The sequence below is a fragment of the Varanus komodoensis genome, unplaced genomic scaffold, assembly GCF_004798865.1.
Source record: "Varanus komodoensis strain SLA01 unplaced genomic scaffold, ASM479886v1 scaffold25, whole genome shotgun sequence".
NCBI classification, from domain to species: domain Eukaryota; kingdom Metazoa; phylum Chordata; class Lepidosauria; order Squamata; family Varanidae; genus Varanus; species Varanus komodoensis.
Window position 1 is genome coordinate 2,356,068 of NW_025335661.1, and position 12,165 is coordinate 2,368,232.

Here is a 12,165-nt window from a genome sequence, read left to right on the forward strand (position 1 = left end):
CTTCTGACATCTTATGAATATTCAGTACATATCATGCAGTAGACAATTCTGTCATAAACTGGCTGCCTTGGACTAATCAGCGGGTGAAAGCCACAGATGACTCATTGCACGTACAGTTTCATATAACAGGAGTATGCATTTCATGAATGAGTACCATAATCATGCAAGGTTAGACAGTTGGCTGTTCCTTTCAGAGGTGAGGTGCACAGCTAACCTTTTGACATCTTAACAATATCCGTAATGGAAAGGGCAGTCTGCAACAAATACATCCTAGCAAATGTGGAAGTTTGCTGAGGAGAGTTAACATAAAAAATGATCACATATCCATCTCCCTTTTATCTCAATGAATAGCAACTCATCTCCTTTGACAACTCTAAAATAGTCAAGTTGAAAGATAACTTTCAAAAGAATAATGTAGTTCTGCTTACTCTACAAATTCAGAGCCACTGTGTTTTAGTGCAGTGATTTTCAACTTTTTTATAGCTGGGGACCAACAAAAATAGGAAAATTGTTTCAGGGACCACTGAGGCAGAAATAAAAAACATTATATACATAATAGAGTATTTTGTGTATTAGTTTTTAAATATAGTACCAAAAAATGAAAATTCTCTAATCAGAAACTGAGCAGTAAAAATGCTAATAAAAGAATAAAATACTGAAATGTAATTTAATACAACTGAAATTTTTAGAGAGCAATATGTAGTTCATATTACATATAAGGCTACTGCAAAATCTGTTGCTTTTCAAAAATGCTTGATCAAAAATTTGCAATATCAATATACAAAATCAATATAAATGCAATACTCTGCTTATAGCAAATACAAATTCAAATACAGTAACAGCACAGCAATACAAAATCAAAGAAAGTTAATACAATAATATTTATAACGTTGAATAAAATACAAGGAACCCCACTCACTTAAACCCCCATTCACATCGACACAGACTGGCTGAGAAAACACTCTAGGCACAGTCTTGCCTTAGCCTTTCTCTTCCCAGTGGAAAACAGCAGGAAAAGGAAAAGGGCCGGTCTTCAGGCCCTCGCAGAGGGGGTACCTGGTGCGCACTGCTTCCAGCGGGCCTCTATCGAGCTGTCTCGCCCCTCCCCAGCCTCCTCAACTGATGAAGTGGAGGGGAATCTGCAGCGAGAGCACAGCTAGCCCCACACTGGTCCTGGTGAGCAAGATGCCCGCACGTGAGCGGCTCTTTCACAGACCAACATGAAATGCCAGTAGACCAGTGCAGGTCCCTGAACCCGCGGTTGAAAACCAGTGATGTAGTGGTTAAGAGTAGGAATGGGACTCAGGAGATACGTGTTCTAGTTCCCACTCAGCCCAGGAGCTTTCTGGATGACTTTGAGCCAGTCACATACTGTCATCCCAACCTCACAGGGTTGTTGTGTGGGTAAGAGTGAAAGGAGAATTACATAGCCACTTAAAAGTTTCTTGGAAGGAAAAAAAAAGTCAGGACATAAATGTAAATGAACAAAGAAGGCTGACCTTATTGGCAAGAGGATCCTAATTGGTTTTGTATCACCTCCAATATAGAGTGCCATCCTGCTTGAATTAAAATGATTAACGATTGCTTCCCTGCCCCACTACCACATTTGCTAATTATTTGCATTATAGGTTAAACCATGCGGCTGTGTCAGCTCAGGGCAATACAGAAATAATATCAACTGCTATGTTACACGGTAAATGCTGTCTTTGGTGACAGGCAGGTGTCTCTAAAGAGGTTTCAGGCAAGCATATTTCACTCAGAATTTCCAGGCTCAAGTTAAGCAGCTTGTCATGCATGTTGCTAAGTTCTTTATGACCATCAAAGAATATTCCCTCTGTGCTCTTAAGGTCAGTTATACCACAAAATGGATGCGTTGGCGTGACACGGCAATTCCGGGAATTGTACCCACCCACCGCAGTGAAAACTTCCCCTTCCTTAACAAGTCTGCATTCCTCTCCCCACAACCCCAGTTCTTTATTTGCATTTCAGAAGTGATGTTTAATTTGCTAAAGAAGTACTTGGAGCCAGTTCATGGAGTAATCTGGATGCACTTATAGAGAATGAGTTTGGGGTAAGTACTATTAGTAATAAATAGAAGGCCAAGTGGGATTTGAGCAGTGCAGGCTTATATGCAGTGTTGAGACTCTGAGTTAGAACACAGTAAGAAGCTCCTACTAGAATAAAGAGACACAGAATGGTTCCACATAGGCAGAGGTGTTAGACAAGGAAGGATGCATTTTATCTCCCTATCTGTTCAATCTGTACACAGAACATATGAGAAAAGCAGGATTAGAATCAGAGGAAGGAGTCAAACTTGGTGCAAGAAAAACCACTAATTTAAGATATGCAGATGATACCATACTACCAGCAGAAAGCAGCAATGTCATCAAAGGACTTCCAATAGAAATGAAAGAGGAAAGTACAAAAGCAGGACTACTGCTAAATATTAAGAAAACAAAAATAATTTCCACAGAAACATCATGGAACATCACTGTTGATAATGCAAAAAATCAAAATTGTGAAAGATTTCACAATTTCACGGATCCAAAGAAGCCATGGAAGGAGCACAAAAGTTGGTATTATTCTGCAACATATTTGCAAAAGCTTAACAATTGGCTGCTATAGTAGTTCTCAAACTTGCAGAAGAGTTCTTGCACAAGTAGGATATCTTTTATCTTCCAGGTTGGATTATTGTAACACACTTTACATAAGGCTACCTTTGAAAATGGTCCGGATATTTCAGTTGGTACAAAATAGAGCTGCCAGGTTGCTGACGGGGACCAGTTGTTATGCTCACATAACACTGGTCCTCTACCAGCTCCACTGGCTTCCAGTTGAAGTCCGGGCCCAATTCAAGGTGCTGGTATTAACCTAAACAGCCCTAAACGGCTTGGGAGCAGGATACCTGGAGGAACATCTCCTTCCTTATATGCCCTCACGCCTCTTAAGATCTGCAGGAGAGGCTCTGCCCCAGGAACACTCCCTGAAGGAGGTAAAGAGGATGTCTACTCGGAGCTGGGCTTTCTCTGCAGTGGCGCCCAGGTTGTGGAGTGCGCTCCCCAGAGAGGTTCGCCTGGCGCCAAGTCTGTACTCTTTTCGGCGCCAGGTGAAAACCTTTTTATTTGAACATCATTCTAAGATTAAGAGATTTTAGAGTTTAAGCCACCAGTCACTTTTTAAAAATTTATTTATCCCGACTCATTGTATTTTTATTTATTGATTGTATTTATTTATTATTGTCATCATATTATGAATTGTTTTATCATTGTTGTGGATTTTATGTCTGTAAGCCATCCTGAGACACTGTAGTAAAGGATGGGTTAGAAATGTTTTTGTTGTTGTCGTTGTTGTTGTTGTTATTGTTATTAGTTTCATTTATCTTGTGCAAGACTCCAGCACAGCATGTTCGTGAATGGAAGTCAGCTTCCTCTGGCAGAAGAACTGTTCAATCTAACCCTCTGGCTCCTTCTGTATGATTAACTAATCCAATTCAGCCTACTATTTTATTTATTTATTTATTTTCAAATGTATAGACCGCTGAATAGCCTGATAGGAGTAGTACACACACACACACACACACACACACACACACACTCACTCACTCAATCTAGTGGACTGTATCTCTTTCACACTGAGTGCACAAAAAGTCAGTGATCCTTGGCATCTTGGATGCGCAGAAGTTATCAATAGAAACTGGTTTTCCTCCACTAATTAGTTCACAAAATGAAACTATTTTCATTTTGATAGGAATGAAAACATTGGGCTCCCCAAGGATCAGTATATTTAACTTGTTCACAAATGATTTGTTACTGGGCTGAATAACAAACTGTTCAAGCTGAAAACACCAAACTATTTAGGGTGGATAAAACAGAAAGGAACAGTGAAGAGTTCCAAATAAACCTGCAAAACCAGGGGAATTGGCTTAAAATAGCAAACATTAACATGTGCAAAATGATGCACATTAGGGTAGAAACAGCAAACAAATTACTCACTTCACATATGTGTTGATGAGGTCTGTCTGGGCACTGCACTGGGGAAAAAAGGTACTACAGAGGTGGAAAAGTTGTAGAAAAGGGCAAGCAAAAGGATCAAGAGGCTGGAGCAGCTCTCCTATGAGGAAAGGTGACAGTGTTTGGGACTGTTAACTTAGAAATAAGGGCTTAGAAAATGATGCATAGTGTGGAGAAAATTGATAGGGAGATGTTTTTCTTCCTCTTATGATAATAGAAGCCAAGAACATCTTGGGAACTGAAGCTGAATGGTTTGAAATTCAAGATACTAGGAAGTACTTCTTTACACAATGTATTCTTAAACCATGTATTTTAATACCACAAAAATGTACTAATGCCCCCCCCCACACACACATGTTGGATGGCTTTAAAAGAGGCTTCGACAAATAAACGGCAGTAAGGGTGTAAACCCATAATCGCTAGATGCTATCAAGGCAGCCACAGAAAAAGCTGGAGTCCTAGCTCTGATCTCGGAAAAGTGCTCCATGGTCAGAATAAGGACCCCGACTTTAGAGCGTCCTCCCCCTGCTCTCACAGTCAGCATTGTTCTTTCTGTGCTGTCTGGGCTCTAAATTTGGAAGACAAAGGGATGATGTTACACTGACGTCATCCTTGTGGACTTTTGCAGGAACATGTGGTTAGACACTGTACAGAAAGAATGCTGGACCAGTTTTACTCATCATCAGATTTTGCAGGTCTCTTCTCATATTTTTATGAATTTCTGGTTGACGCAAGGTTTCAGCTGAGGAATTCCCAACCCACAGCTTATTCCATACAGCACTGTGTGCTAGCATCCAATAATCTACCCTTAATTCAAAACTTGCTAAGCTTCAGAGAGCCCTGTGTTTCCAAAGGCAGATACAAGTTTATTTCTACTGCTATGATATCGATGCCTAAGAGAGCAATTCCCAACAAATTGAGAGAGCTCCTGACTTATTCTTAGGCATGGGCTACTGGAAAAGAGATCACACAAAAAGCAACAGGAAAGTTTTGAACATGTAATTGGGGTGAGAAGATGGATGCAGAAAAATGGTCAGAATCTTGAAGTATCTGTTCTAAATGTGTCTGGAAGCTTTGCATTTCTGGAACTGAACATCTTCTTTCTGTTTTCTCATTTTTCAAGGAAACTGAATAGATGGAGACATCTCAAGCGAACACTAAGCACACCATACAATCATATGTGGAGATTTTCCAGATCATGATATATATTCCCACATTTATCCTGGGGCTGCTGTTCAATGGCATGGCTATGTGGTTTGCCTTCTACAAGATCAAGCAACTGACAGAACCTGTGATCTATATGGTATCACTTATGATTTTAGATACTTTGGTGCTCTTTGCTCTTCCCTTTAAGATAATTTCCTATAGTAACACAACATGGAACCTTGGGGGTGCCTTTTGCTCATTCCTGGAAAGTCTGTACTTTGTGAATATGTATGGGAGCATCCTCATCTCCACATGTATATGTGCTGATAGATACATCGCTCTCCTGCACCCGTTTGTAGCAGTAATCCTGAGATCTCCTAGGAAAGCTGCCATAACTTGTGTGATCATCTCAGCTGGGATCTGGGCAGGAACTGCATATACTTACAAATTCCATGAATACCAAGGCCCTCAGTTCTGCTTCCGTGGCTTTTCTGGAACTTTTTGGAAAAACACAGTCTTGCTCATCTTCCTGGAGACAACCTTTCTTGCCTGCATGACAACTATGATCTTTTGTACAGTTCAGATCTTAATACGTCTTCATAGGAATCGAGGAACAGATGATAATTCCACTGTCAGAAGCAAATTTGGCAATATAGTTGTGGCAAACCTAGCAACATTTCTGGTCTGCTTTACTCCTTTCCATGTGGTACTTGTGTTGCACTATCTAGCAAAGAATAGTATTCTAGATGATGGACAGGAAATTATTCGCACATTTCTTCAGATCAGCCTATGCTGGGCTAACCTCAACTGCTTTCTAGATGCAATCAGTTATTATTTTGTTTTCAAGGAGTCTCTAAAAAGCCCTTCCAAGGAGACTAACACCACTGATGTTGATTAAACCATTTCATATAAAGTTCTGGGTTTTTGTTAATGTTACGAGCAGGTCAAAATGGAGACAGGAACACAGAGGACCCAGTTCAGTTGAGGTAGGGCTGGGAAAGACTCCTGTGAACTGCTGCCAGTCAGTGTTGGCAATGCTGGGCTAGTGGAACTGATGGTCTGACTCAGTATAAGGCCACTTCCTGTTGTTGACCATTTTCCCTTTGGAACAGCATACTGATGACTGTGTAATGAAAAAATCCAGATCTCTGTTGGTCGATAAGTATCAAATGTTGTGTCTTTCCTGGGAGTCAAACCAGGAGCCCTTTTCAGGAGGGTGTTTAGGTGTCTCTCACCCCTTCCCATTCCAGTGTTAATGTTTAGATATGATTGATTATTCCTGATTTTTGTTGTGTGTATCATATCACCAATGGGCACTTAATGATATAAAGTCCTCACTTAATATATTTGTGTGTTTTTTCCCAATAAAATTGACAACACAACCATTTCAAGGCCAATTTGCTCCAGTTAATCAAAATGCAGAGCAGATAGCAAGATCTCTGAAGTGCATTCGTTCTATTCTGTATTAGGACCAATGTTATTCAGTCTGTTCAAAAATGGTCTGGAATTAGGAGTAAGAAATGAAGTAACCAAGTTTGCTCATGACACCAAAATATTTAGGATGACTCCAAAGAGATCTCTTCAAGCTGGGCATCAAAATAGCAAATGTAGTTCATTGTAAGCAAGTGTAAAGTAATGTATGTTGAAAAGTTGAAGATATTAAGAGAAATCAGAGCACACCAACAAGCAGTTGTGGCTAAGAAGTAACTTTCCATGCTATTTTTAAAAACTGTTTTCAGCTGGTTCTACTTTAAAGCAATATACTTCAGAAACACAAACAAAAGGCTACTTAAACCAGAATTAAAATACTTTATTATTTCATTCATTTTACTTAAAAGCTACGATTTGTTTCAGACAAAATATATAAAGCACTTAGGATTCAGTCATATGCATATTTAGCAAGAAGACAACCTTACAACTCTCAGCTGCTAAGTAAGGCTTGTGTTTGCTTAAACACACATAGGATTGCACCCTTCATCATCTTCCCCATCCCACGGAGTACTGATGTTGCAACATTCTGGATCAAGTTTAGTCCCAGCAAGACGCCAGGGTGTCCTTCTTGTGATTCAAATTGTGCAGAAAGTTAACTAGATTAATGACCAGGATACAGCTTACAGAACCACACAGAGAAAGGTTGGCTTTCCAAACTGAGGGCAAAATTCCAAAAGCTGCAAGGCTCAAATTTATCAGTCATATGCAGGGTTGTTAAACAAACTGTATGATGCCCCTGCCCCTTTACAACTTGTCTCTGCTTCTGCAGTTCTTCAGGTGAAGTCTCACTGAATTCAAAAGGAATGTCAACAAGAATAGTAACCCAGTAGTGTGTGCACATCAACAGGAGCCAAAAACTGTCTGCAATATTAAAGTCATAATTGTGGTCATATATAATGAGCCCCTGAATTATGGCCAGTTTACATAGGACTTCCGGATTCCACATGGCAAGGTATGTGTACCATTTAAATCAGGGACAAATAATTTGTGTCCCTCCAGATGTATTGGCCTACAATTCCCATCAGCCCTAGCTAAGATAGCTAATGGTAAGGGATCATGGGGATTTAGGCTCAGTGTCAGTCTTCTTTATTGACACCCAGGCATCATCATGTGCTTTATTATTCTCACTGATGATAATAAATGCTCTTCACCACATGTGGGTGTGTTTGCGATCGCATAGTGAAGCCTCACCAGAGGGAGGCAGATGCAACATTGGTTATCTCAGTTGGGTACTGTTCAGCCATTTCTTCATTCATAGTTGCCCTATATTCAAAGTGAGATGCAGGCAGACCAGGCACACTTCTGGAATGGAGACAGTTCACAACTTTAACCTTTTATTTCCAACCCTTTTGGAGAAAATTTGGGTGTGCAAAATAAACTGTGGGAAACCATGCCAATTTGTGTTGATCATAGCCTCTTGCACCAAGGGACAGACTCTCCTTTATTATTAATACTAATATACCCTGCCTTTTTCCCCTCTTGCAAGGAACCCAAGGCAGCTTATAAGGTTCTCCTCTCCATTTCATTGTCCCAACAACAACCTTGTTTGGCTTAGAGTCAGCGACTGACCCAAAGTCTCCCAGTGAGCTTCATCACTGAGTGAAGACTAGAACCTGGATTTCCTGACTCTCAATCAATGCTCCAGCCACGATGCCACACTCACTCCCAAAACTGCAGATGTGCAGAGTTTGCCTGATGGTGTTTCACAGACCTTGGCACTCCAGTTTAAAAAGTAATTCAACCTGATTTTGAAAGTCATTTATTTACAAGTCGGTGTGAACTTTCTAGTCCACAGAACTGGCAGTGGTCTCCTTTCACTTCTATCATACCCTGAAACCTACCCATCTAAGGGTTGCCAGTTCACATGTATCCCATCTACTACACTTTCTTTTGCCTGTCATTAGAAACCAGTGACAACAGATCTCTACACCCTCCATGATAAAATCCACCCTAAGGCCTAATTCCAACGGCAGCTGAGATTTATTTTATCAAGTCTGATATAACTTTGAAACTTTGATCATGGCCTACTATTCCAGTCCTCATGTTTAGAAAGATGTGACAGAATAGAAGTTCTATTCTTTCCTGGCACTCGATTGTTGATAATGATGAACAGGTACACCCAAACCCAGGCCAGACATAAAAGAGTGATTATGCTGCTTGAGGATCACAGGTAGTGGTCTGGCTCCTTACTTATTTCTGTCAGGCTTTGCATGACATCCTGATCATCATTGCAACTCTGCCAAGCCAACTGACTCCTTTAAAGCAACAGCTGGGACAGGTGAGGACTGAATTTGACTGTTACACCTGCACTTGTTTGACCATAGCCACATGCTAAAATCAACTCCTAAGCAATCTTCTGGATCAATAAGCTAAGAATCCAAAAATAATCAACCAGTTTTGCGGGAAAAATACTTGGTCTGACCTCAGTCATTGCGCATCCAACATTAAACAGGGAAATGTCTCTGCATTTCATTTGGAGGTGAAGAGAAGGCAAATTTGCGTTTGTGTTTATCATAATTGCCACAATATCCAGAAGAATTGCTAAAGCTGCCGGTAAGGAGCTAGGATAACGGTAGGACTCTGGCAGCAGACTCCCCACGTTCTGCATGTGAAAGCTGTCAAAGGGGAAGAGGCAGTTTTTCACAACAGACCTTGGACTTTCCCAGAAACTCCACTACCAGAAGCCTGTTTTGCTACCAGTTCCCTAGCCTGACTAAGTTGCGCAGCTATCCCATGACGACTGCTTCCCCTGCACCATCAGGCATTTTTTAAAGCCCAATTTATGACTTAGTTTGGGGATGTCTAAGCTGAGTCAGGTCCTATGAATCTCCAGCCTGAACTCCCCAAACAGCTATCCAAGGTGTCAGGGAAGCTAAACTCCGCCATTAGCAGAACCCAAACTCTTGCCTACCTGTCCCCCACTTGGTCTGGACTCCCATCTGACTGAGGCCACAATCAGGGACAGAAGAGGCGAACAGGTGTCAGCAAGTACATTGTCTTTTTACTGAGAGCTACGTATTTAGGCAGAGCATCTACAAAAGAAAACCAGTGAATGAGAATTTCAGTGGCAAGTCTGCTTTGGCCCATTATTTGCGCTGGAAGGGCACTTAGCGATTAAACTATTCTGACCAGAATTGCATGCTGATGGATTGTACATGCATGACTTGCATCACAGGATTGCTTCAATTTCAGGGAAACGAGCATAATCATAAAGAAGCCTAACAAAGGCCACATAAGCTGCTCTGTAGAATAAATCAGTCTTGTCGATCCATAAATTTTTAAGGCTGCAGACATCATCCATCTAGCTAACTTTCTTTTCCCCTTTAGGGAATTAATTTTATAGTGGTTTTTTTTGTTAATACTAAATTGATATATATAAAAGGTTTTCTGTGCAAAGGGATCTCCTTACAAGGTAGTGGCAGTTGCCACATTCAGCACTGATGAGAAAGCTAAAGGCATTCATTACCTTTCCCTCCTTATCCCTCTCTCCTCATCCCCACACTTCTCAGAGGGCACTGTGTACTCTCAGATGAGATTATTGTGCTGGTTTTCACAAGGGAAACCCTTTGCTTACTGTTTTATTATTTATTTACTTAAAAATTTCTATGCCGCCCCATTTGCCGAAGCCATTTGGGGGTAATGGACAAATTTATACCCAGCAAAGTATGAACAGAAAGAAGCAAATGCAACATAGAGACATCACAGGTCCACTGTTTGACCACAAGCAACCTGAAGAGTTAGTAATGCACAAACAGTGGGAGCAAGAAGAAAAGTTGTGCCAATTCTCTCAAGAAGAGAGCAAGAGCACCTATGAGGATGAGTAGAAGCAAAGCCTAGAAGGTTACATCTGGACAGCAGCTCTCACGATTCCTGGCAAATTGCTGTGTCCACCGCAAAGGTGTTTGCAAAGTGGCGGATGTGATGGCACTTCTCAGTAGCTCGTCGATGAATATCTGAAAGAAGGCACCAGAAAGAAAGCCAGGTTAAGTTAGGTGTGGCATGGAACACAGGAAGCTGCCTTGCAATGATTCAGGCCATTGGTTCATCTAACTCAGAATTGTCAACACTGACCAGGAGCAGCTCTGCAGGGTTTTAGGCACAAGATGTTCTTGCTGTACCTGGAGATGTCAGGGATTCAGTGTGGGACCTTCCACAGGCAAAGCATATACTCCAGTACTAAGCTACAGTCCTCACAGGGTGAACTTCGACATGTATTTAATAAAAACAAACAAACCTCAAAACCTACTCTTAAGCAGAACACATTGTCAAAACACTGCAACTTTCTATTACATGAAGAATGATTAAACAGCATTGCTATGGGCAACAAGCAGTCTCTAAAAGGGAAAATAGTAAATAGTAAAAAGTAGGGTGGGTTTTAACATTGAATTTTAAACTGCATCACAAATGTATGCCACATATTGCCATTGGTTCATGTTTGTTGTGTTCCTTAGTCTCTGTAGCTTTGCAGCTTATATCTGCTGCTTGCCACTTCCTGTCAGTTGTTTATAAGGGTCCTTTCTTACTTACAATGGAGGACTAAAATAGTTTGCTAACAGGAATGCATGCTGGCTCAAGGCTGTTCACATATTATATTCTTCTGCTGGAAATTAAAACGGAACCTTAGAAGCCCTTGGCAGGAAATAGTGAGTGGCTGATGTAAGCAATAAAGCCACAGAAATAAAAAAAAAATGTCCCCATTGACCTCAGTATATTAAATTCAATAAAAAGATTATCTGTGCTAATTCAATAATGCAGTTCCTGCAGGCCAACTAAGAATCTGAGAGATTTCCATATAAAACATAAGTCACTGAGCCATCAGGCACTCAAATGATCCAGATCATTTGACTCCAGCTTAATACAGGCATGCTAACATCTGCATTACAAGAACTCTGCTATGTACTACAGTCATTCCAGCAGAGCCAATGCACCAGGAAATCCGTTATGTGCACATGTCAGTGAAATGAATGGGAGTTGTGCAGCAGCCCAGAACTTCTACTCAATGTAATCATGTAGTTTGTGAGAAGTTGCCAGTGGGTTATACTTGAGGGAAGCTATAGCCAGACAGAGATTACTCCTCAGTTACAGACTGCAATCCAATTGATTACTGTCCTCCTCAGCCTGGTGCTCTTCAGGGATTTTAGATTTCGGCTCCCACCAGCCCTAGCCAAAAGGGCCAGTGATAAGGAATGCTGGGAGTTGTAATTCAAAATATCTAGAGTGCACCAGGTTGGGGAAGGTTAAAAGATCACAGGTTCAGGTTTGGATTTCTAATTAGCAGCTGAGTAAGATGTCTGCATGGGACTAAAAAAACAGTTGCCAGTGAAAACAGATGATGCTGGCTTACATGGATCAGTGCTCTGCCTACGTATAAGGTAACTTTAGTGTGATATTCTGTACTCAGTATAATATTTTGCATAGATGCCTATCCTTTTTCAGATTTTTAAAAAGATTGCTTCAATGCATTTATTCTATGGGGAAGTGGGGGAAACTAATTCCAAAACAGGAAACAAAAACAGGC

The 12,165-nt window shown here is 40.9% G+C and overlaps 2 protein-coding genes across 2 annotated transcripts in view; one reads left to right on the forward strand and one right to left on the reverse strand.

Annotated features, from left to right (window-relative positions):
* Window positions 1-1,967: 1,967 nt before the first annotated feature.
* LOC123024738 (G-protein coupled receptor 55-like) lies at window positions 1,968-6,543 on the forward strand. The gene is made up of 2 exons (XM_044432837.1): window positions 1,968-2,071; window positions 5,134-6,543. The coding sequence occupies exon 2, from the start codon at window positions 5,146-5,148 to the stop codon at window positions 6,052-6,054; it is 909 nt and encodes a 302-aa protein (XP_044288772.1). The 5' UTR covers window positions 1,968-2,071; window positions 5,134-5,145; the 3' UTR covers window positions 6,055-6,543.
* Window positions 6,544-6,945: 402 nt separating this feature from the next.
* ITM2C (integral membrane protein 2C) overlaps window positions 6,946-12,165 on the reverse strand; it is a 29,515-nt gene continuing 24,295 nt past the window's right edge. The window contains exon 6 of the mRNA XM_044432838.1: window positions 6,946-10,600. Coding sequence (XP_044288773.1) covers window positions 10,509-10,600 — 92 coding nt within the window. The 3' untranslated portion in view covers window positions 6,946-10,508. The remainder of the gene's footprint in view (window positions 10,601-12,165) is intronic.